Raw genomic sequence first — 26,671 nt, forward strand, 5'->3', positions numbered from 1 at the left:
AAAGGAAGGAGGAAAGCAGGGAAGAAAGGAAGGAAGGAAATATTAGTCAGGTTGGGTTCTTGGAAAATAGATCTGGAAGAATTGGGGGAAAAGGATAAGGGTTGGGGGGAACTTGTTCTATTTGGACTCACATAAAAATATGTCATAATGCATGAAGGAAAGTAGTTGGGGGCCTTCATTTTGTATAAAAGCAAAGCTGTAAGAAATACTAAAGGCGATTGAACATTATAGATTAAAACACACACACAAACACTTACATGTGGGGAGAATCTGGGGGAGAATTTTGTACCTTTAACTTCATTTTCTAGAATTCTTCATTAATTTAATTAATTAATTAATTAATTAATTTATTTATTTTTTGAGACGGGGTTTCACCATGTTGGTCAGACTGGTCTCGAACTCCTGACCTCAGGTAATCTACCCGCCTCGGCCTTCCAAAGTGCTGGAATTACAGGCGTGAGCCACTGTGCCCGGCCTTCATTAATTTTATAGGGATCTTAGAGGGTTATTAAGCTATCTTAGAACAAAGCTCTAACCCTACTTTAAAAAAATATATTAAATCTTTCTCCATCATGAAGATTTTCATTTGGGATATAATGGTATAGATTTGAATGTAACTTCTATTAAGAGAAATACACTTAAAGTCCAGCAAATGGATACTTACAAATTACTAAACCCCTGATTTTTAAGTCACCTAATCACTTAGAACTTGATTTGCTTCTGTAATACTCTTACAAACTTTGAAGCATTTAGCAGCCTGATTTCAGGTGTGAACGAGTCACTTAGCATATTTTTTCTTCTTTCAGCAACTTATTTTAAGATACGTCTTAGAAGGGCCAAGCACATCTAAGAACATAAACAATAAACATTTTTTGAAAACCAAGATTCAGGAAATTCTCATTTGTTTTATAACTTTTTTCTTTAGATTTCTGTGTGTAACTTAAAAATAATAAATTTTGTATATGTGCATATGCATATATATGTCTTTGTATATATGTGTATGTCTATAAGTATATGTGCGTACACACATTTACACACTTGTTCATTTGTTCATTCATTCATTCATTCATCCAGGAAGCTATGTGTGAAGTCAACCATGTAGGCAAGTTTTTGTTGTTTTTTTCTGGAGAGAGGTAGAGAGAGAAGTTTCCAGTTCCACGTTATTGGTCTCAAGTATAGGACTTATGAGGCTGCAAAAGGAAAAGAAAAGCTAATATAATTTTTTTCCTTTCTTTTTCTGTAGCATCAGCTCTCAAATAATTACTATTCTTTTTTTCTATTGTGACCAGTTGGATTAGCAAAAGTACTAAGACCAAGGTATGCAGGGTCAGATCAGAAGATCTGACGTGGAGTCCAGTTTTGCCAGTGGGACCTGTAAATGGAAGAACAGTCTAGATCAGTATTCCATAACCAAAGATAAGCCTCTGAGTCCTCCAAGGCATGCTGATGGAGTTGCTGGCAATTACAACACAGCAGTCCACAGGTGTTTCTGATGTCCAGTTGGCTTTAGCGTTTTGAGACACTCTGCTCCCAACAAGTTTCATTTCTTCCTTTACTGTCTCACACCATTTTATATATTTTATCTTGTGTATTTCTCTTATTTCTTCATATATTTCCACATCTAGAGAATGGCTTCCAGTGGGTAGGAGCTGAGTCGTCTTGACTCTTGAAGCCTCATCAATGCCTCACGTAGAGCCGGATATGAGAAAGGGGTTTGGTACCCTTTTTTTTTTTTTCTGGAGGTGACTTGAAACCACCTTTTCTTCTCAGGAGCTAGGAACTTATAGGGAGATACAGGGACCTTTAGCCACCTCAGATGCCTTCTGCCCATTTGGAATCAGATCCATTTGGATGTCAACAAATGCAGCTATTAGGCAAAGAACTGTGATTCAGACTCAATCCAAGTGCTGGTTGTGGGTCATGAATATTTATGGAGGGCTAGATTCTGAAAGTGTGGTCTATCTCATGGGCTAGGTTGGCGACCCTCTATGCCCATCCTCCCCACTCCATTTCTGTTTCCTTGGAAGGAGTTGAGGGGTGGGGCTAGGGACGTGGTTTGTGAGTGTACGTATCACAAAGTTGCCATGAGAGGCTAGATTCCAGAGGTTACACAAAGCCAAAATCATACCTAGTCAAAATTAACTTAGAAAATTCACGTCATCTACAGTGATGGCAAGATGCTTGCATTCCGGGAGAAATGGGAACTAAGAACAGCACAAGGAACAGTAAATATGTTTCCTTGTAGTTACACATTCACGGCACAGCAACTGGCCATAGAGTGGAATGGTAGGTGGATTCTCTAGCATATTTAAATTTTTTATTCATTTAATCTCTTTATTTTTTACTGTTGGTTTGATGAGTGCTTACACTTGTATATGGAAGAGACAGATATGTGTTTGATATAGTTCCATTCATTGGTTTGTAAGCAGATCCGCTTTGTCCTTCCTGGAGTATGTGCTCCATTTGCCACTGAGAAATTTTAGGGTTTTGCAATGTGACTTTAGATTCTAGAGTTCCCGTCGCATTTGTGTTTATACAAAGCTATGCAACTGCCTTTTTTTTTTTTTTTTCTGTTGGTAAGACATTTTCCTGGCCCTTCATCCACAAAGTATGAGGTTTTCCTTCCTTCTAGCTGTTACCCAGAGCCTAATAGTAGAGCCTCTATGTAAATTTATGTGACATTTTCACTAGAAAATTGCTTAAAAATGAATGATATTTCTACAGTTTACTGTTTTTCACTTTAAGTACATTTTCTGACAATATGTCTTCTATTAATCATTTAAGCAATACTAGGAGCCTTAAAGGAGCGTATTCAGAAGCAAGAACCCATGGTTCATTTAGTGCTGTCTGAAAAAATTTCTTATTGATTGGCATCCTCTGTGGTTATGTGATGTAATATTTATAATATGTCACCCAGCCATACATCAAAACAAGTGTGTCTGTTGTTTCGTTTCCATGGGAGATGTTGATTTCAAAGAGGTCAGCCCAGTTTTAGGTCACGCTGTGGCCAGCCACTGGACCCGAGATGGGAAGTGACTCAATTTATGTAGTTATTGGAAATGGCATCACGGAGCTTGAGTTTCTGTGGAGTCTTTCCTCCCCTCCTCCCACATTCACCCCTCTCACTTCCTCACTTACCCCCTGTGCACCCAGTTGGGTTTTCTTGGCACACATCCCCACCATAAAACAGGCTCATTAAACTTATATGTGAGCATGAACATACTACCAAGTTGTTGAGTAGTGCCCTGGCCCCACTGGGGCAGGAGCAGAGCCATGCCTGGGTTTCTCTTTTCCATTCATCATAGTTCATGGCTGAGAAATGTCCACGGCCCTGTTATTATAGGAGCTTAAACCTGTCTGCTTTTCAGTGTGTACACACCATGCTGCTATTTTGGGATCAATGTTGAATGGAGGTGAATGTGATAATCAGCAGCCTCCAGGATTCGGGCAGGAAGAGAACAGTGGTGCAAGGCTTGGCCGGAGAGACCACCATGCTAACTAAGAAACCACTCTGGTGCCCCTTGTGGATTTCGACACTAGCCAAAATAACAAATCAATATGGGAAGGTTGGGTGCCCAGAATGGTCTATTTCTTGTCTTCCCTTGCAATCTCTTCTTTTCTTTTTGCTGTAGAAGGAACAATGGACTGAAGGTCACCAGTAGAGAAGTCTGGAGTTACCTTTCAAATAAGGAAGTTGGTCTCATGGTCTCTTAGTTCTTCTTCTGTCACTGAACCCTCTGTTGCTCATCCCCCCTGCCACTCCAGTCTCTGGTTGGCCTTGCCTTCCTCCCTCCTCCCCGCAGGCCCTTCTGTATTCCTTACAACTTTCAGTTATTTAAAACGTGAGGCCCTTTCTTTGTTCGCCTGCATGGAGCAGCCCTGGGGCCTGCCCAGTGTCTGCAGCACTCAGTCAAAGGGAAGGAGGGAGGGACCCTCTGCTGTCTGGTCGCTCTGGGCTGCCATCATTTCCCAGCAGAATAGGAGCTGTAAAACTTGTGGCTTACATAAGGCAGCGAGCATTCTCCAGCTAATCTACAATCTGGGCTTTGAAGATCACAAGAAAGCAAAGGTCATGACCCAGAGATCAAAGTGACAGAAGCCCACAGAGTAATTGCCGGTTACCCTCAGTAGAGGGCCTTGGTCTGTCCTGTGGGTGTATTGTTTGCACGGAGACTTCAAACATGCTGCCTGTGAACTGTGAGGAAAATCAGCTGGCCTCTGCCAGTTGTTAGGCATTCGTGAATGCTGTAGGTGAGCTCACCTCGGCTCATTAGAGTGAGATCATTGTCATGTCTCTGAGCATCTGCAGTTACCCCACTCACAGTGTTTGTTCATTACTCTTTGGTCTTTATTGACTTTCTCACAGTCATTTTCTTGGAGGTGTTGGGGGTGGTTATAGAAGGAAATTGGAATAACAAGAAAGGGCGACATGGATGTATTTATTATGAGTCAGCTTTGGGCCACATAGAATTCAAGCAAGGTAACATTCGGAGAAAGCTTAGACGTCATTCGGCCCATCCCCTTCACTGCATGGATAGAGAAACTGAGGCTCAGAAAGGCAGCAGAGACTGAACCGAGATCACAGAGCAGGAAACCCTCAGAGTCTGGCCTTTTTCCTACCCTATGAGTCCCCAGGCTTTTTGTTACAAAAACCTCCCCTCCTTTTATTTTTATCCCTAATACTTTAAAAGCTTTGGTCTCTCAGATAGGCTGTGCATAAGACATTGCTACCTTTATTATTATTATTAGACAGATACATTCAGCAGTCGATCAGGGTTTCTGCTCAGCATGAGGTAACCAGTGTTGCTAAATAAGCTAATGTAATCTAGTCAACAGTGAGGAAGCATGATGTTTTGTTGGCAGAGTTATCTATCCCACTAAGCTTTGTGAAAGACTGAGAATGGCTCACAGATCGCCCATGGCTGCTTTAAGGAGTCCCAGGCAGGGCATCAGTAGCTTGTACCCTGTCTCCCTGCCTCCAAAGGATGGAAGCAAGAAGGCAGCAAGAAATAATGCAAAAAAAGTGTAGAATGCCATGAACGGCAGAAAATGTTAAAAACAAAACAAAACTCCAATGACCCCATGCCCAGTTCCCTCAAGAACTGAAAACTTGGTATTTCTTGAATAGAGTCTCAGAGAAAGAAACATGGTAGCCAACCCCATTTGCAGACCATGGAGGCGCATCTGAGCTTTTTTGAGGTTGCACAGTGTTCCTGGGGAGCAGCCATTGTCCCGGGGATAACAGTTACAGGCAGGAGGAAAGAACATCCTCCTCTTTCTTTGAGGTCTGGATGAAAAATGCCAGTCTCGGGACTAGAGCAGAGAAAATTGATTTTGGAGAGAAAGAACAAAAAGTCTTTCTCCTGTTCCTTTTCCCCTCCTAACGGTTTTAGCTCTCTCTTTAGAGGAGTCCTTTAAGCAAATGGAACATTCTATGTGAAAAGAAAGAGGACCTGAAAAGCTGGATGTGCTGTTCTCTCAGTTTTAGGAAATCTGTTTCCAGACAGAGACAAATGGATCTTTAAGCACCTTCCCAGGATCCCTGCCCTCCTCTTGATAACCCCACCTTCTGTATCTCAGCCAAGAGGGCCTCTGACTCTAACCACCCCCGCCCCCACTCACCACCCTTGGGGCTTTCCCCCAGCCACCTTGAGAAGGTCAGAAAAATTGGAGTTGCCCTCTGGAGCTAGGGACGTGAGACTTAGAACTTAGACGGATCTCTTTTCATTAAGCAGTGCCCTGGCTTAACAAGCAGTTTTATAAATCTGAAGCTGTCTCCGGGTGTCGCAGGATTTATAGACGGGGGTTTCTGCCATAAAGTGGTTTATGATGGCTGCCTTCTGTGTTATTAGTAGCTGTCTCTTCCTTCAACCATTGCTGTTTGATAATAGCCTTAAAACACCCAGAATGACTTACCTGCAAGCCCCATTCCCGATAGCCCCTGTTGACAGTCTGAATAAGTTTAGTGCCCTTTTGTTGTACTTTACCTTCAAAACAAACTGATTGAACCATCAATAGCTTGTGGAAGCTGACAGAGGGATGTCATCTGGACTAGCCCTTGTGATTGCAGGTTATCTGGGGGAGTTAACCTTCCCGCATTGTTAACTGAAATGTTTTATGTACTATGCAACTTTAGGATACGGCTGTGATAACCCCAGTAACTAAGTAATACATCACAGTAAAGAGATTTTGGTGCAACAAATAACGTGGGATTAAATTTACAAGGGTTGAATTGATATTGTAAAAGCCTTCATTCTGTGGCTTCGGGAATCCTCTCTTGTATTTTTATGGCAAACTTGTATTACACTCAGGATTGAAGCTGCGGCTTTTGACACCCTGACATGACCTAGAACAAAGGGAAATAGATCTCTCAGGACCACGAAGGGACAGGCAGGCAGGAAGCCCACTGACTTATCACTTGGCAATAATGTTTGGAGCCAGATCCAAGCCACCAAGGGGCAGGAAGATCTGGCAGAGGTGGCCGCTGGCTGGGCTCTGTGTACTGCAGGCATTGGGGCAGGGCAGACCTTAGTGGAACTGGAAGGAGACTTTTTGCTGCCTCACCACCCTCCTTATTTCAAAGCTACTATTCTTCATGGGGTTATTTTCACGAGGACATTGGCTCTCAGCAGAACCAGCAGCAGCAGCATCATTTGGGGATATATTAGAAATGTAAATTTCAGGACCAGTTCCAGCAATACTGAATCAGGAACTCTGGGGATGGGGCCCTGCCATCTGTGTGTTGGAAGTCTCCAGGGGACACTGATGCCCACTGAAGTTTGGGAACCACTGTGCAAGAATGGAAGCTCCCTGAGAGCACAGAACTTCTAGATTGCTCAGCTCCTTATCTTGGCACCGGACCCGGGTCCTGACAGGTGGTAGCTGTTCCATAATTATTTGTTGAATGAGCGAATGTATGAGTCAGTAAATGAAAGAAGACATCTCTATGGGAGAAACTTTGGACCCTGGGCTGAATCTCAGATGGAACTATTTGAAACAAGCCCTCCTAGTGTCCCTCAAACCTCTCCAAGCAGCAACCACTTGGAAACCCAGGCTGGCCCCTGGGATGGGTGTCAAGTCATTCCTCATTTCAGGGGGTGACTGGCAGCCTGTGTCATAGGCTGTCTCTTTGATTGTATAAGAAGAGTGATCTGAAAACAGCAGCTCTTTGTCATCTAAAATTTTTAACTAGCTTAAAAGCCAGCACCTCTCTCTTTCTCTCTTTCTCCTTTGATTTCAGGGCTGTGATCCAAAGTGAGGCAAAATGACAATGTGCGGTCTGTTGTCATCGTGGTTCTGCCAGCCCCATGAAGGCATCTTTCACTCCATCGTTAAACATTGGCTGATTTTCTAATACCGATGTTTTCTTCACCTGAATATTCATCTTTTCCCACCCTACACTTAGTGGGTGTCTTTACTCCCTGCGCGTCACTCCTGACATATTGTTTCTGTCTGTACGTGTCTTTATTTGAAAGAGTCTGTTGTCATCAAGACTTTTCTGCTACAAGCAGAAGTCAGAAGTTTTCTCTGACATTGACTGAGGCCGGTGGGAGCTCTACTGGAGGGTGGAGAAGATATTTGGTAGTGGCTCACCCCTGTAATCCCAGTGGGCAGATCACTTGAGGTCAGGAGTTTGAGACCAGCCTGGCCAACATGGTGAAACCCTGTCTCTATTGAAAATACAAAAATTAGCTGGATGTGGTGGTGCACACATGCAGTCCCAGTGACTCGGGAGGCTGAGACGGGAACTGCTTGAACCTGGGAGGCAGTGGTTGCAGTGAGTAGAGATCATGCCACTGCTCTACAGCCTGGGCAACAGAGCAAGACTCCATCTCAAAAAAAAAAAAAAAAAAAAAAAAAAAGAAAAGAAAAGAAAGAAAGAAAGAAAAAGAAAGAAAAGAAAAGATATTTATGGGTTTGTGGCACTTTCTTGATTTGGGGTGAGGTTAGCTGGTATTTGGAGAGAGAAGGGAGAACCCAGGGTAGGAAAGAGAGCCATAGATTGAGACCAGGGAGGAAGCAGGAAGTAGCTAGAGTCAAATTTCAGAACATCAGGCATGGGGTAGACATTTCTGAAGGAGGAAAATAATTTCATAGTATTTTGACTTTAAGAATGAGTCCTGCCGGGCGTGGTGGCTCAAGCCTGTAATCCCAGCACTTTGGGAGGCCGAGGCGGGTGGATCACGAGGTCAAGAGATCGAGACCATCCTGGTCAACATGGTGAAACCCCGTCTCTACTAAAAATACAAAAAATTAGCTGGGCATGGTGGTGCGTGCCTGTAATCCCAGCTACTGAGGAGGCTGAGGCAGGAGAATTGCTTGAACCCAGGAGGCGGAGGTTGCGGTGAGCCGAGATCGTGCCATTGCACTCCAGCCTGGGTAACAAGAGTGAAACTCCGTCTCAAAAAAAAAAAAAAAAAAAAAAAAAAGAATGAGTCCTATGAAGGTTATTCCTGCAGACCTCTAAACTATTTTTTCTGGCTTTGGGGTGGTCAGCTAAGCCTTTTATCTGGATACGCACATGCAGGCCACTTGGTGATAATGTCACCAGATCCTTGGGGTGTCACTTCATTACTGGAAAGCTCTGTGGCTAGTGGTGCCTTTGCCTGAGTTTTGCCTGGGCCCGCTGGGCTCATTCCACCTACTGGCAGGCTGCACGTGACTCATGCTACCAGTTCAGGTCCTGTGCCTACCAAGGGTGAGCCAGGTGTGGGACAGTGAGGGGTACATGAGGGAGCAAGCATGGGGTTCGGCCACTGCACACAGCCAGGCGTGTTGGCAACGGTGGCTGGACAACTCTAGGCACCGGCATGGGCGCCAGCTCCCTGTGAGGCTGCATCTGGACCAGGCATACCACAAGTGGCTTCCACTGCAGGTGCTGGGGAACATAGTAGCACCTGGTAGCTTGGAGATGCCAGGAACCACAAAGCTCCAAAGAGGGTGTCATAGCCCTGGCTTGGGGAGCTATTAGGTCTGGGCTTCCCAAAGGGCTGTAACTCTTCTCTCCTTCTGATTGCCTGCAATGTGGCAAGGAGGGGGATGTGTTTCAGCCCTGTGTGTGTTACAGTTCTTTCAGTCCTGCCATTTGGTGGGTCCCAAGTTCTTGTCCCAGATCCAGGAGTCATGAAGGATGCAGACAGCTGGAGGGTAAGCAAGGCGAAGAGTTGCTTTATTGAGCGAGAGTACGGCTCTCAGGACAACCAAAGTGGGTAGCTCCTTTCTGCAGGCAGGTCATCTCAGTGTCTGTGCAGCCCTCAGCAGAGAGGAGACCCAGAGTGGGTAGCTCCTCTCCACAGGCAGGTTGTTCCATCATCTGCCCGAGTCTGGCTAAATGTGGGGTTTTTATGGGCTTCAGAGGAATGGAAGTGTATGCTGATTGGTCCATGGGTGGCCATGGGCAGGCCACCCATAAGTTTTTAGTCTTTAGAAAAAGCACCATAAGTTTTTAGTCCAGTTTGTGAAACTGGCAGCCCAGGCCCTGTGCTTTAGGCCATCCCTGGCCTGATGGTGGGGCTTCACCGGGGACACAGCCCTTTCCACCCAGGAGCCCATCTGACTCTTGCTGCCAGTCATCAAACTGCTGTCCACAATGCCTATGGTACCCAGGCTGTTTGTGCCAAGGGATGCCTGCAGGCCCATGCAGAGCTGTCCTCAGCTGCCCCTTGGCCTTCCTTCTGTGCTTGTCAGCATCCAAAGTCCAGAGGGGTTGAGGTGACAGGTGGCTGGCATTTCAGTACTGCTTCGAGTATATACCCACCCAGTCACATGGTGGCAGTGAATGGGCTTGGCCACAACTTTTCTCTGAAATTGGAGTGGGTGTTGGGAATAGGGAGAGGCCAGGCAGCAGGAGCAGGCACTTCCAATCCTGCCAGGGGAGGGGGCTTCCCAAGCCCCCTAGAGCACAGGGATGCCTGGGTCTGTAGCTGGGCGGCTGCAGTTGCACACTGGAGCAGGGGCTGTTGCCCCACCAACTCAGGAGGGCGTGGGGCTCCCGCCTATTCCTGGCTCCTGCCAGCTCTGGGCAAGTAGTCTCTACTGAAGCTGGTGTATTTGCAGCAATTGCTCCAGACGGGCTGTTACTGCCACCAGTAATGAGACCACTTTATGAATGTGGAAGGTGGTCTTGAGAACTCAAGGCTCCAGTAAGGAGGGAGGCACACTCTTCCAAGTAATATCCTCATTGAGGAACAGCTAGGTGCTTGGGATTGCCTTGGGGTGTGGTTCCTTGATGCCCACTTGAGATTTCCTGTTTCTCCTTTTCCACTGAGTAAGGGAAAGTAGACCCCTTTCTCTGTGCTCCAGTAAGCACTCTGTGGAAAACCTCAATCTTGGCACTTAGCTATGCTGATTCCTAATTTCTCCATGTGAGTGTATAATTGCTGTTACACTGAGAACACCTTTGAGAGCAGGAAGCATGTTGTAATCACCTCTGTATCCCTAAGTCCTGGCACATAGATCAAGAAATATTTGTGCAACTGAAATAAACTGGTATATTATTAACTCCATTCTAATGCCAGTTTTCAAGATTTGGTGAGAGAGATCAAAGAAATTAGTCCCTATCTTCAAGAAGCTTACAGTTTAGGTAAGGACATTAAGGAACACCAAGAAAATAATCAGAAAACAACAGAATGTTGGACTGTAAGGTGCTGATAGCACATTCTAGGAGTCCTGAGAAGGGAAAAAGCAGTGTGGGCTGGAGGTGTACACAAAACCTTCATAGGAGATGAGGCTCGGAGCCTGGGTGTGGGGAGGAAATGGCAGATTCCCTCGGAGATTATCCATTACTCTTGACACTGGCTACTTACCTCTTCTTGCTAAGCAGTATAGGGTGGAAACAATTAGCTTGTCTGATTGGTGGGCTATGGAACTTAATGGAAAGCATCTTATTAGTGACTATCCTTGACAAGGGAGAAGTATAGACACGTGTCCATACCTGTTACATATTTGTTTGTACATTTATATAACGATACCCTGGCCAAGTGGCTATCCTCATTAACTCCATATATACCTATCTGAGGACAGTTAATTACACTAGCAGCCATTGGCTTATTTCTGGACTCTGTATGTATGCCAAGAAGTTTTTCCCGGGAAATGGAGAGCACCTAGCATTTGTTGGGCCATTAATATCTCCTGGAAATTAACTCCCCCTATGTCTCCTTCATAATCTTCGTAGATCAGCAAGTGTGGAAATAACCACATGAATTATCAAGGAACGATGAGAAAAAAGCTCTTAAGACCCCTGCCTGATTCCTCAAGGAAGCATTTCTCAGCTACATGCGTTCTTCGCTTCTAACCCACAGTCATCCAGGTCATTACTGTCTGTGATACAGATGACCCATAAGGATGACAGTGATGTAAAGGGCACACTCAATTTATAGGTTGATTTTACTGAGAACTTCTCTATAGCAAAGCTAAGTGTGTTTTCCAGACTGGAAAGAAGGGAATACATTGATAGGGTGCTACTGGCTAACCCACATGTATGTGTGTTTACCTTTGAGCCAAGTGTACCCTTAGTGTGTGCTTCTAATGTATAGTTGTACATCTGGGTAAGACAGAAGCATTCTGACTTCTCCAAGGAGCAATTGTTTGTTCTTTGTGAAAGAAGAGAGGAGGAGCCGCCAAGGTCTAAGCTCCGGAAGACCAGATGGTGTGGATTCCTGAAGATCAGACAGGCTGTCTGGGTCTCTTGGGCTGCCATTCAAACCTTTCCGAGTTGTCTCTGACTCTTGTCTTCCAGATGCTTTGTTCTGTACAAGCTACCCAACTTGAAATTTCTGGATGCCCGGAAAGTAACCAGACAAGAACGAGAGGAGGCATTGGTCAGAGGAGCCTTCATGAAGGTGGTGAAGCCCAAGGTGAGCTGCCTACTCCCCGCTCTTCACAAGGGATTTAGATCTCATGGCAGTGCTTACGCTCCAGGGCATGGAGAATGTCCTCTGAATGTTTAGAATGCAGTTGAGATCTCACATGAAGCGGCCATCCATGGATACATTGTTGGCCAAACATGAAATAGGATTAAGTACCAGTCAGATCTTCCTGTTTTAACAAGAAAGCAGCACTATGCATAGACCAATGGTGAAGTTCTGCAGGGGACTGCAGGTCTCCTTCTTGGAGATATTCCCTAACTGGGGCCTCTGCAGGTTTGCAGCTGAGAAAGGAGAAAGAGGAAAGCATTGGGCGTGGGTGGGCTTCTGGAGTGGGTGAGATTCTTCTAGTATTTCAGAGGGGGCCTTACTTTTTTACTGCCAAAGGGATGCTAGGGAAGAGTGATTTTCCATCACAGGCAAGGGCTCCACAACTCTCTGAGATATCGTTAGTGTGGAAGGCGATGTTTTCTGACAATGTGTCCCTAGGCTGGCATATGCCCTCCACATGTATCTCTCCAGAGCTTATTAGAATGGTGTTTACTGACCTTTCCTTTACCAGCTGAGCCTGTAAGTGAATTTGGTGTCATCCTAATAGCAGCTCTGATGAGGCAGTGGAGATTTGGCTTGGGGTCTGGATTCAGACACAAGGAGATTTTTTAAGGACAAGGATGACTGTCTCTTTGGGAGGAGCTGGGAGTCCTTCAGTGAAGCCATAGGCTGGGGAATGAACTCAATGACCCCTGATGACCTCCTTGGAGAACCGTCATCGCCTTGAGCTCTGTGGAGCTGTGCAGTCACCTCCCATGAGATTGCAGCTTGTGTGTTGAAAATGCTGGTACTGATATCCTAGAGGTCTAGTTTATCCTCAACTATTGACTTACAGCACTCTGCACGTGCATTGGAAGTGATTAAGGGTGGTGGGGAGCGGGGAGAAAAAACAAAAACAAAACAGAACAATGAAACATCTTCCATCAAGTTGCTCTGCTGGCAGCAGACCTCAGGTCACTTTCCCTGAATCCATGAGGTACAACTTATTTCCCATTATGCTGAATAAAATTGCTAGCAGTTGTGGAAATATATGATAGGGAGGGTATAATACTGGCAGATAAATGTATTGTTACCTCTTTCAGCATGTGGGAAATTAATTGAGTGATTCATTTCGTAGCTATTAAAGTGTTAACAGTTCCCCCTATCGAGGCACAGGTTTGATATGTTGCACACGATTGCCTTTACTTATTCCAGCTTTTGTAATTTTTCCAAATGAAATAATTTATTTCATGGCCTTCTTTTTATTTGTTTTTGGGGAAAACAGTCCAGAGATGGCCAACATGACAAAACCCAGCAAAAGTACAGCAAATGCACTCTATAATATCCTGGGTTATTAGAAATAACCTGCCCACATGTCTCACCTTCTTAGATACATCTGTATACATGTGTATACCTGTGTGCAGAGTGGATCAGTATTTCTCCTGTGCTCATTGCCTTTGATGTGGGAAGCTCTACCTTGTCACTCAAAATCTGAAGGGGTAATAAATGTGGCGCCCACCATATCTGAATGGGGCACTCAATGTTTGCCCCCCCCCCCATTATTCTAAGGTTCTTGGTGCACAGTTCTGCAAGTATTCACATCACCCTCTATAGTAGAAGGAAGGGGTCATCGGCTCACTTTATGGATGAGGGAACTCAGGCCTGGAGAAGTTAACTGGGCTGCCACAGGTCACTTGGCTAGTAATTGTATAGCTTGAGGTTTACCTTGTGTCTGACCACTGGGCCCACACTCCTCTCTCTTTCCTTTCTTACTCCTGGAGCAGTGAGCTAAATATTTATCCTGTGGATCTCTTTGTTCAAGCAAAACCTTCTGAGGTCTAAATGAAGAAAATGAGTAAGACCAGGACTATTCTGTTGAATAGAGATTGAGGAGGGAATCGAAATCCTTCCTTGCTTCTGAAAGCATCTGACACTGGCTCCTTAAAATCCAGCATTAGCTGTTTCTGAGTCATTAGCAACATCAGCAGAAATGCTCTTCAGAGTTCCCAATTAGTTTCTAATCAATTCTAGAATTAGTTCATGTTTGTATGATTGACTTCAATATCCTTACTAACTGCATTAAGCTTTAAAAAGCCTGTTAAGAGTGTAAATTAGTCCAACCATTGTAGAAAGCAGTATGGCAATTCCTCAAAGAGCTAAAAACAGAACTACCATTTGACCTAGCAATCCTATTCCTGGGTATATACTCAAAGGAATATAAATTGTTCTATCATAAAGACACATACACGTGGATATTCAGAGCAGGACTATTCACAATAGCAAAGACAGGGAATCAACCTAAATGCCCATCCGTGACAGACTGGATAAAGAAAATGTGATACATATACACCATGGAATACTATGCAGCCATAAAATAGAAAGAGATCATGTCTTTTGCAGGAACATGATTGGAACTGGAGGCCATTATCCTTAGCAAACTAACGCAGGAACAGAAAACTAAATACCACATGTTCTCACTTATAAGTGGGAGCTAAATGATGAGAACTCATGAACACAAAGAGGGCAACAACAGACATGGGGGCCTACTTGAGGGTAAAGGTTGGGAGGAGGGAGAAGAGCAGAAAAAATAACTATTGAGTACTAGGTTTGGTACTTGGGTGATGAAATAATCTGTATGACAAATCCTCATGACACAAGTTTACCTATATAACCAACCTGCATTTCTACCCCCAAACCTAAAACAAATGTTAAAAATAAAATACCTGTTAATTATTTGAGGAGAGAGACAAAAGTACTCTTATAAATTATGGGGATCTTGGTTCTTCCTGTAGTCACATGATTTCCTAACCAAAGAGGACTTAGGTATCACCTAGTCTGTGCTCCTGTTTCATGGATGAGGGTGCTGGGAGAAGGTATAATTTCCTGAGGCTCTATGGAATTGGGACCAGAACCCCCAGGGGTCTGGGTTTCCAGTTAGATGTTCAATTTATGCCATGATTCTTCAAATGCTCAGGATGATTCTTCTGTGTTCTTGAATTCATCTAGAACTGGATACCTACATTGAATGGCAGGCACTTCCCTTTCGTCTGTTATTTTCAGAGATATGCAGTGGTGCTTCTCTTGTAGAAAGAAAAAGGCTAAATGAGCTCCTTTCTAAATTACTAAATTGGCATTAAAAAGGCTGGTTCTCACCTGTTCACTATGTATACAGACATATGTTTGTTCCCATGCAGGTGTGGATACCCGCTTCTGTGTCTGTGTATATATACATATGCATGTTCTGGGAGCTATGTGTACACCAGAGTCAGCTTCTAAGTGGCAAGCGATTTCCTTTCCATGTGTTGCTGCTGCTGTGCTGAGCACACTCAGGAAAGACCTATTTTTCATGATGGAATCAGAATCTCAAGCTGGCTTCTGTCCTTTCCAGGGCAGCCAAGGCCTGTTGTGCTTATTCAGCAGAATACGCTGATGGATGATCAAGGCAGCCGTGATTTGGGGAGCTGTTTTCATTTTATTCCTGACATAAAGTATTTGGGAGAATGGAAAATGCCTCTCCAATCACAGCCCTTGCCTTGGAGGTAGGGAACGGGGAGTCTGGGTGTTCTCGGCTGACACAAATGCAGAACCATCCAGGAGGTGATAAAAGCCCGATGTCACAGAGGCCTGATTGGGTTCCCGGCAGGCACTGACGCTTGAGTGCAAGTCCTCACTCACTTTCTCCCATCATAACACATTTCTCCTCTGTTGCTGCCTTTTGGCTTTTGTTGTTTCAAAACTGCCTTCTGTCTGAGCTCTGACTGTTGTACAGAAAGATGCTGTCATTCATTAGGAAGTGATAGCTGATGCTATAAGGATGCTTCCAGACTCACTCTCTCTCTCTCTCTATCTCTCTCTCTCTCTGTGTGTGTGTGTGTGTGTTATTAGTTGATGGACCTGAAACAGCTAGGCTTTGTCATTTCCCCAAATTAAAATATATAAAGTATGTATATAAATTTATCAAATATTGGCCATTGAATCATGCCATTCTTAATACAGAGAACACCACGCTGGATACAGAGAAGATTCGGGTCCCCAAAGAAAGAGCTCTCTAGTAACCAGACTGTAGACCCCCTCACTGCACTGGGAAACACAGATCAAAGGGGTGCAGAGGCCTGTCCAGGAGGACGTGTGTGGTGGGCTCGCCAGCCTTGCACTGCAGAGAGACAGCTCAAAAATCCGACAGTCAGAATTGCTTAATTATGTCCTGGCTTTGTAATTATTCATCCCTGTTCTGGCAAAGAGCACAGTTGTCATTTCTTTGACATAATTATTTAAAGCTGAGCCCTCTTGTTTACAGGCATGTGTACAAAGTTGGCTACCCACTGTTTAATCTTCAGAACCTTAAAGAAGCCTGGGGAGGGTGGCTGAGAAACACAGCCAAGTTTAGAAAGTGCTTTGACACTTGGGTTTTGCTTGCATTCGTGTCCATCCTCTCATGGGCCAGATGTGGTAATAAACATGTTCGTGAGTAGTGAGGTGTCCTTGAAGACATGTCACTTGTTTCTTTATGTGGGCACAATGGATTTTGCCATCATGTGTAGTTTGTGTATTTGTGAAGTTCGTTGTGGCTTGTATATTTGTGGGTGTGCCTACCTTTGGATATTTGAGAGGGTGGGCTATTGTGTGTGTGTGTGTGTGTGTGTGTGTGTGTGTGTGTGTGTTAGAGAGAAGGAAGGAGAGGGAGGGAGATGCCCTGTGTTGAAGAAATAAACTTTGGGATACATGAACTTCAAGAAGTCTTTCTTATTCTTTTCCCCTAAACTGAAAATTGGAAACTATTTGGGTCTGAGGATCACTTGCTCCCACGGGTACCCTAGGTATTCATGGGAGTAGGTGATCCTCAGACCCAAATACACAGTCCTTCCCTTGACACTTGGAGTTAGGTCCTAAGTCCCCTGGATACCTTTAGTTTCTTCCATCTTTGTCTGTGTTTTTGGATTTCCATGCAAAAGGGCTCCCTAGGATAAAGACAGAGAATGATTCACATGGAAGTCGGCTTCTTGTTGGGATGCCAGCTCCATGAGGGCAGGAACCTTGTGTTTTGTTTATTTCTGAATTTCTAGTACCTAGTCTATAGCAGAGGCTCAGTCAATACTCATCAAAGGAATAAACCATGAATAGCAGAGCACATTGGAAGCTCTATCTGAAAAGGTTGTACATGTTCTAATTACTTCAGTCAACATGGTTACCTGAAAAGGCAGGAAAGAAACCATTGCCTTTATAGAGTGTGGTAATTACAACCTGTACGCTGGCAGAAAAGACAGATTCCAGGCATTGTATTTGTTTTTCTGAAGGATTTTCCTGGATTATTTATGATGGGAAAACCTACCGCTACCACAATCCCCATGCCTTGGCTTTTCCATTGGGTAGAATTTTAGGGAGAAGCAAGGGTGTGATCCGCAGCTGTGTGCTCCCCATCACTCAGGATGGTACTGAAGTCCTCCTTCTCTTTGGACCCACCTGCTCATATTAGGGCTTTTAGGAAGCTTTTCTCATGAAACATGTTGGAGTACCCACAAGTCTGTGTGTAGTTAAAATGAAATTTTCCTTGTCTTTGCTGCTATTGTATTTTTTGTCTATACCTAAAGGAGTACTCGTTTAGCACCTAGTTGCTTTGCTGCACTTAATTGCTTTGTATGATTAGACTAGCTCTTCACTAGGTGCTGCCTTGTTATAAACTACGCTGGGTATGTCTTTGATATCGTCTGTTACTCCTATGTAGCCAAATTGCAAATGCTTTAAAGGATATCAGAAACTACTTCTAGGTTTGTTACATTACTGTCCTTTACTCTATATTCAATATTTTCAAGAATATATATTTTATAGAGAGCCAGGACATACCTGTAAATAAATACTATAAATCACAAGTACATTCAGTTCAACAGGCAATCAACCAATGTGTTTTGAAAGTTCTTCACAGTGCTAAACATTAAAAAAAAAAATTACAAATATTGGTTGATTTTCTGGATATTTCCAACTACCTGAATGTGCTCATGTTTTTATGATTTTTTTTCTGTTTCATGCAGATGTTTCTTCTCTAGCGACACATTCAGATTCTATTTTCAGTTGCTTTCTAGTAAATTTTGAAGAAAGGAAAGATTTTTAATTAACTTTTTTTTTCTTTTCAGAAAATGCTTAGACGGTATGTTCAAAAACAACTCTGGGAGCCAAACATTTGCAGTTTGTTTGTTTTTTCAACCTTATTCCTCATTTCACAGTTTGCACGTTCATTTGAGGGACAATCACTTAAGGATTTTTATTTCTCCATGTATAGCATCATGGCATCCTGTGTCTCAAGTAAATGCTTCTGGAGTATTGCTCTTTGGAGACACCTCAGTAGCCTTGCATTTGGGTAGCAACCCTCTGAAATAAAAAATAGAGCACTTCAGGAAAGCCATGTCGCTGGTGTGCTGGTGAGGCCCTATGGATGGAAAACCAAAATCCACAATGGAAAGAAGGAAGGTGGTAGCAGACCTCTCAGGGGCACTCCCAGGAGTCCCGGGGCCTCACCAGGTGCTGAACACATAGTAGAGACTATTGTCATTGAAACCCAGTACCTGAGGGATGTTGCTGTATCCCTGATGGAACCTCTGGCTTGTCCAGAACCCCAACAGCCCAGCTTCCCCCTCTTCCTCCTTTTAGCCTCCTACCTGCTCTACCTGCTCACTGCTGTCCAAAGATGCTTGGACAGGTATGTATCAAGAGGATCAGGGAAGTAGGCGGCACTTTTTAAGTGTTGGAAATGAGATTAATAACCCTAGGATACTTTGTCCTGCCTCTGAAACCCAACAACTGGGAGAAGTGTGGTAGATTGCATTGTTTGTCTAAAACCCTTCCTTTCTCTCTGCCCTTGCCATGGCTCCCCATCTAAGGGAGGAATACACTTCCGCATTCCATTGGCTTTGGCCTTGGCCATGTGACTCCTTGGCCAATGGGATGTGAGTGGAAGTGACAGCATGACAATTCTGGGCCAAGGCCTTATGCAGCACCATGTGTTTCCACTTACCGCTCTCACACGTCTGCCATTTGCTATAAAAACAGCATGAGAGACACACTGACCAGACCTGAACCTGACCTGAGGCCTGCAAACATCCCAGCCAACCACAGACCTCTGCATGAAAAAGAAATGCTTGTAATAAGCCACTAAGATTTGGAGCAGTAGTGTGCTGCAGAAACCTGAGTAATACAGGCAGGCCGCCCCATCCATACACCCTACCTCTGCTGCATCTCTGGCCTTTGAACCAGGGCTCTTTTTTTTTTTTCTTTTCTTTTTTTGAGATGGAGTTTCGCTCTTGTTACCCAGGCTGGAGTGCAATGGCGCGATCTCGGCTCACCACAACCTCCGCCTCCTGGGTTCAGGCGATTCTCCTACCTCAGCCTCCTGAGTAGCTGGGATTACAGGCACGTGCCACCATGCCCAGCTAATTTTTTGTATTTTTAGTAGAGACGGGGTTTCACCATGTTGACCAGGATGGTCTCGATCTCTCGACCTCGTGATCCACCCGCCTCGGCCTCCCAAAGTGCTGGGATTACAAGCTTGAGCCACCGCGCCTGGCCAGAACCAGGGCTCTTAACTTGGACACAACTTGGAGTTTCGTGAGGTTAGTGGCAGTCGTTGGTGCCTCAGCACTGACTACTGTAGGCTTTCTGGGTACTTAACTAATTAGGATATCAGGGCCAGCCTAGAGGTCGACTGGCTGCCTAGTGGTACATTATTAGATGCACAGAAACTTCCCTGATATGTGAGTTAGAACATGCATTAAGTAGTCACTGTCTACTAGCTATTGTACCAGCTGCTTAACAATTTTATCTCTAGTTTTCTCCCTAACCTTGAATCTACAAATGAAGAAACTGACAATCAGATACATTATATATATTACCTAAAACTACAGAGCAAGCTGGAACCAGGTCCGTGTTCCCCCAGGTCTTCCTAGGCCCCAAAACTCATGTTCTTTCCCCTGTTCGCTTTATATTACTTCAGGGGAAAAAAAGTCAAATTCAACACTTGTGCTCTTCCCACTGTATCCCTTACATTTCATTAATAAGGCATCCATTTATGATGGAAGGCAGGGGCAAAAGAGCAGAAAGACCAAGAGATAGAAGGCAGCCTGAAGTAACTTTGCAATTTCCAATTTTGACCCTGTGATGACTCCCCACAACCTATTTTGGTGAATTGTATGGGCTAGGCAAAGAACTGTAGGAGCCAGGCTGTGGAGGACTCTCTGAGTTTGGTCAGGTTTATAATTTCCCCTGAGGGTGAGGAGAAACCTTGGCAGAGTTTGAAGTGGGAAAAAAGTCTGGGCAAGAGTGTGTTTGCGTCCCTGGGTATCTGGGAGAGGGAGCCTTGGAGCTCTGTGCAGAGCAGCTGCTTTGGTGATTTGGAAATCTGTGCAACAGCAGGCACTGGTCTGAGACTGCCACCGTGTTCCAAGCACCCAGCCTAGTATCAGTGCTCAGGCAGCTACAGAGGTTAGAGAGTTGTGTCTAAAGAAGCTCTGGGACAGCAGAAATGGATCCATGTAAGAGTGAGTAGTTCTGATGCTGGAACAAGGAGACAGCCTATGGCTGTCAGAGACCCACTAGTGACCCCTTTATAGTGAGTTCTCAATATTTCCAAAATGTTCTTTGTCATGTTCTTACCTCAAAGCCCCTGTCCCTTATGGTATTCATTGTGTAGTTTTAAGGAGTAAATTTAAGGCTTCTTAACTGAGCCGTAAAGAGCCCTCATTCGCATGATCCCTGGCAATGATTGAGATGGAGCCCTAGTAGCCAATTATGTCTGTAATCTGCACATTACCAGCTTGACATTTTCTTGATCCACTTTGGAAAAAGATTTTTGGCATTTTGTTTTTGCAATGTAGATTCTTTTTATCGTTATTTTTAAAAATTAAGTTTGAAAGGAAAGAGAAGAGGGAGGAGGAGAGGAAAATAAAGATGCTTTCTTAAGAAATTGGGTTCTTAGAGAGTACAGCTAGGGTTCTGATTTAAAGTTATCCCCATTTAAAAACAACATCGCCTGGGATTCTGTGCACAGCTGCAGGGCAGGGCTGGCTGCTCTTCTTCAGCTATGGGTGCATGGGTGAACTTGACGAATCCTTCTCACGCTTTTCTTCATCCTCCAACCCACCCCTATCAATTCTTTGCTTTGAGCTTGGTGATTCTAGGCTAGTGATGAAGAAGAATGAGTTGGAAATACAGGGGCAACTTGTCTAGGAATGGGAAAAAAGGCCAGTGACTGATCTATGGGTGAAAGGAGGATCATGATAGCCTCAGCATCCCCTCGCCTCCATTGGACCAGGGTCTTGCTCTCGTCTTTCCTGAACTCCGCAGCTTAATAGATCTCTGTCTTGCTTAGAAAGTCCCTTCTGGGCCCATGGAAACATCAGATTGTAGGAGCCTAGAGAGTGAACTCTCAAGTCATTATGTACCCTTGAAGGCAGGGAAACCTGCAAGGTGGGGGCAGAGAGTCAACCACACAGATGCCAGGCCGCTAGAGAAACGTCATGAACATTGTTCTGAAGCTACCTTCAGTGATGGGTGCATGCATTTACAATTCCATGGCTAAGGAAGGAGGAGAAAACAAGAATGGCATGGCCCCATTTTCTACTCTGGAGTTCTGGCTGTTTCCAAACTGCTCACTACTATAGGTAATAGCAGAAAAGAAGAGCAAATTTTAAGAAAATATAAAAGAAAGCTTCTGTAAGCTCAGTGATGAAAGGAATGTTTCCAGTGCTTATCATTTACGAGATATTTTTGTTGTTCCCAAAAGCAAAGTTGTGGACAGGATAAAGGAGTAAGATAACAAAAGAGCAGCAGTCCCCAACCTTTTTGGCACCAGGGACCAGTTTTGTGGAAGACAATTATTCCGCAGACTGGGGGCAGGGGCGGGGGATGATTTCTAGATTTTCCAGATGAAACTGTTCCACCTCAGATCATCAGGCATTAGATTCTCATAAGAAGCCTGCAATCTAGATCCCTCACAGGCACAGTTCGCAGTAGGGTTGGAGTTCCTATGAGAATCTAATGCCACCACTGATCTGACAGGAGGCAGAGCCCTGGCAGTAATGCTCGCTCACTGGCCACTCACCTCCTGCTGTGTGGCCTGGTTTCTAATAGGCCACAGACCAGTACTGGTTTGTAGCCTAGGGGTTTGGGTGGGAGACTCCTGCCCTAGGGAGTCTTCACAAAGTTAGAAAGAAAAATGTGATGTTCATCTGAATGTGGCTGATATGTACTTTTCAGGGTACCCTTTGGAGAAGTGTTGAACAGGTATGTCCAGGCAAGTACCAGCGTGAGGTACCACGCAAGTAATGGCACTCCCCTCCTCCATCCTGCAGACTCAGTGAGGGCCAGATGCTCACAAGAGAGGGGCTTCTCATTTCAAAAGAAATTATCTCTACCCATAGAGGCACCCTTTTACCCCAAATGGCTCATTGAGGAGCAAAGCAAATGTCTTTGTTTCCTGTTTCTCTAGAGAACCTGTTTCTCCTCATCAATACCTCCAGACACCCAAGTTCCCGGACAGCTGTTGGATCTGGCTTGGGAGTTTGTTATAACCCTCTGGGAAGTGTGTTTTTGCCTAGCAGTTGTTTTGCGCACCTGTGGTCACCATAGCTGCTTCTGGGGCCTGTGTACACACTCTGATTCCAAATGCATCTTCTTCGTCACTCTGACCAGAAGTGGCATTTTGTAAGTGTGGTAGGGAAGGCCTGCTCTTGGGGTCCCTGAAGGCTGGTGCTGCAATTGGTCCATCGATTGGCTTTTCTGCTCCTTATAGTAGAGTGTCTTAGATGAACAGACAGGGCACCATCAATAACACACAGATGCTCTGTAATTGGGGCTTCCTTTGATGTTAATTTAGCTGAGTTCAACGCCATTGTCAGTGATAGCAATTATGCGCAGCCTTTTCACCAAGGACGTTTTAGGATAATTTTATTTTTCATGTGCATTTTAAAATATGGCAGTAAATTTTGAGCTACAGTACTTGAATTATAACTCATTATTTCAACAGTGAACTAATACTCTGTCTAGGCTCCAAAGCTGTCTTTTTTTTTCTTTTTGGAAGTGGGGAATTTTTCGTGGGGCTTCTACTTTATGAAGCTTTTAGCCCATGAGTGAAAATTAGAAGTGGGTCACCTCTTCTTTTGTTGCTGTTGAGCATTTCAAATTGTCACAGAGGCTATCTGGCTTGGTGACCTGTCCCATATTTTACTGGGCCCATTGTTACTCATTTCTCCCTACTCCACAGCCTTTACTTTTGTTTTTGACACAATTTAAGGAGTTGCCTCTAGCTGTTTTTGTGGGGAGGTTTAAAATCTGCATTTATTGTAGCTGTTGAGTTCCATGGAAAATGGGATTCTTGATTTGTTCATGAGCTGTTGTTGGACTTGCTCCTCCATTTGAGCACTGGGCCCACTCCAAGTTTCAGGGTAATGTTTAGATTTGGATTAAAGGCTGGACTTCTACCTCCTGCTATTAGTTTCTCTATTAAAACAGGGAATGCAATGCCTTCTTTCAAGTCTGTTGGGGGATTAAATGAGATAATTTGTGGCAGGAGCTAATGCAGGCTCTGCTCTAAAGCATCAGGAGCAGCTAGTGTTCTTAGTCATGTAATTTCAACTTACAAGGACTCTTTGTGGCATTGCTGTGTCATCAAGTCGTATGGGTGAATGTGGGGAAGGTGATTGTGGCTTGAGATTGGGGGGCACGTTACTCAGCTTGGGATACCATTAACAATATGCCGCTGACTAGATGGCTTACACAACAGAAATGCATTTTCTCACAGTGCTGGAGTCTGGAAGTTCAAGGTCAGGGTGCCAGCATGGTTGGGTTCAGGCGTGGGCTCTTTTCTTGGCTTATAGGTGGCCATCTTCTCACTGTGCCCTCCACTCAACAGTGGAGAAAGTAAAGACAGAGAAGGAGATCACTTCCCCTTCTGATGAAGCCACAGCCCTATTGGGTTAGGGTCTCATTTAACCTTAATTACCTCCTAAAGATTTCATCTCCGGGTACAGTCCCATTGCAGGCTAGAGCCTGAACATGTGAATTTGGGGGTACACATTCAGTTCATAGCAGGGGGCATTGCCCCTCTATATCTGGTGACTTAACTGAGTTTTCTGGAATTTATCCTTAAATGAAATACTTCTAATGCTCTTATGAGGCATCGACTTACTAATGAAAGTAAAACACCTAAAAGAAAGGAATGTGAGAGGAAAGGAAGGCCTCATGTTCATCCTGGGGAGGTCCAGCTTCCTGTGTTTGGGCATCTCCCCAGCCACCGCATGAGACTGTTTTGTTCTTGTGGGAATGGTAGAGGGAAGCAGTAGGGCAGATGGAGGCACAGGAGAAGTAAGCATGGCAATGGGGGGTGGGAGGCTCCTTGCCACTGGTGGAGCCAGGAGGATGAAGGCGCAGCCACCCTCTGGACAGCTGTGGAGCAGGGAGGTCTCTACACAGGACCAATGCAGGAAAGGATGCCTGGTACAAAAGTGAGCCCTTAAGCCCTTTCAGTTGAGTGACCTTGCACTCAACACTCTTAATCATCCTGCAATTCCCTTGGTGAATCTGGAAATCAAGGCTGATGTTTAGATTCTAGAATTTGTCATTGGAATCAGGCCCCTCTGCCCCTAGAGTGAAATGAAAAAAACTGGGGAGTAAAATTTGGGAGCTCATTGCACGTGTCCAAAGAATATTATCCCATCATCAGAAGGGTTTTGAAACCCAAGGTTGAGATATTGGCTCTCTAGACAATTAGAAAACAGCCAAGTGCTGTATTATGAAACTTAAAAAAAAAAATCTGTTCAGTTTAATGTTAGAAAAAGAGAGATTCTAATTTCTGTACTCAGTCTCATTTTTAGTCCCGGGATGTTTTGGAGACGATTAGATTACAAATTATTGTTTTCTTCTTTGTGTTCAGAAAAGCCTCCAGACCGGCGTGCAGCCTCTAGACTTTTAGATGCCAGAGGCCTAAGCTGAAAATATGAATTGTGTTTGCTTAGGTAAAAATGAACAGGGGGAGTAAACAGAATAAAGAATGAAAAGCTTTTCCTTCTTTGCTTTCCCTCCCCTCTTCCTTTGCACATTATATGACTAAATGTGCAACTTTGTTCACATAACTGCTACAAACAGTTCACTGTGTAGGCCAAACGCTCTCTAATGCAGTAAAATTAAGAAATAATATGCTTTGAAAGTGATTTATGAGTGTGGTTAAACTGCCAGATTTACAAAGAAATAGTTCAGATCTTGGGAAGCCTCAGGAGTCACGTCAAAAATGAATTTGACCGTGATTTAAACTGCTACTTTTCTTACATGACATTTAATATGTGTACTTTGGAGGCCCATATGTCTTTAATAAAATAGCATTAAGTTTTAAATATGATATGAATGCAGCCAGTTTCTAAATTCATAACCTTTTCCACAACTCCAAAATGCTAACCAATAAGGGAGTCATACATGCAATAAAACATAAACCTTAGAAAATAGCTTTTTATTAAAATGGTTAAGACAGTTGGCAGCTGGGTTGCAATGTAATAAATACTTACAGCATTGTGGGTTTATCCGACGTTGTTTACCCTGCGAGCAACTGGGACCAGACAACTAATTATAGCCCCTGCACAAGAGCAATCCAAGCTGAGTCCCCCTGAGTGTATCAAAGAGGCAGGATAGTTTGTGTTGAGAAGATTTGAGTTCTAATCCCTCTCCACCACTTAAAGGGGTATAACCTTGGGCAAGTCGCTTCCTTTCTCCAACTTCTCCAATCTGTGTCACAGAGATAATCATGCCTGGCAGGCAGTTCTGCGGTGATGACAGATAAGAAACATCTGACACCAGTGCTTGGCACACAGTAGGTGCTCAGTAAAGAGAAACAATTCTTTTTAAAAAACAGCCTTTAGTTAAAAAAAAAAAAAAAAGTAGGCTAGACCTTCAAGTCCTTGAAGCAGTGATGTTTTATGATGACTCTAGAATGGTCTCTAGAAAAAGTTTAACCCTTTAGCCAGAGATCAGTGTAAACATCATGAAAAATGAATATGGAGCTCCTTGTCTCGCTCACCTCTTGAAGCCATGAGCGTGGGAGAATGACAGAAGGACGTATTTGGTTCGGGGGAATGGGAGTGTCCTGGTGGCCACTGCCACTTTACTGTTCCCAGACATGAAAGAGAGGTATGCAACACTGTCCCCTCTTGCCTTTGGGTTTCCCATTCATGGCGAAGGTGACTTATCTTTGTAAGCTGCTCTTTATCGTAGCCTAAGGTCTTCCAGCACTTCTGCTGCTGCTGTGTGTGAATGCATCCGCAGACCCTTCCGTGGAGTAGTCTTGAAGTAGACCTTCCAGTATACGTATTTCCAGATGTATAGGTATAGCTGGCTCTTCCCACATCGCAGATGAAACAGCCGGTCTGGCAGTGGTCTGATTGTGTTTGTCCATGCAATCAAATCTTACCTCCCTCCACAAACCTCCTTAGCAGGGAATTCCAGAATTCCCTAAAATGGGAGTTGTACATTATATTTGAGCCTACATTTTGAATCTCAGGGGATAGACATAGGTGTGGTAATCAAAGATGAAAAGACCAAGGAACCACTTCATTTTGTTTTATTTTTATATTTTTTAAACAATGTTCTGGTTTCATTAAGGGAAATTAACAAAGAAAATCATTCAACTCTATTCCCTATATGTGACTCTGTGACTTTCATTTTGCTCTGTTCCCTTCCAAACCATATCCTTTTCTAAATGTATTTGATGGGATTGATGTTTTACTTTTCACTTAAAATTTTTATCA

General features: G+C 44.1%; 1 protein-coding gene across 4 annotated transcripts in view; it reads left to right on the forward strand.

Moving 5' to 3' along the window:
- LRMDA (leucine rich melanocyte differentiation associated) overlaps nt 1-26,671 on the forward strand; it is a 1,103,079-nt gene that overhangs the window by 607,327 nt on the left and 469,081 nt on the right. For all 4 annotated transcript variants that reach the window (XM_074382445.1, XM_074382447.1, XM_074382446.1 and 1 more), the window contains one exon: nt 11,738-11,855. In XM_074382445.1, coding sequence (XP_074238546.1) covers nt 11,738-11,855 — 118 coding nt within the window. The remainder of the gene's footprint in view (nt 1-11,737; nt 11,856-26,671) is intronic.

This window comes from Saimiri boliviensis, chromosome 12, assembly GCF_048565385.1.
Source record: "Saimiri boliviensis isolate mSaiBol1 chromosome 12, mSaiBol1.pri, whole genome shotgun sequence".
Taxonomy (NCBI): domain Eukaryota; kingdom Metazoa; phylum Chordata; class Mammalia; order Primates; family Cebidae; genus Saimiri; species Saimiri boliviensis.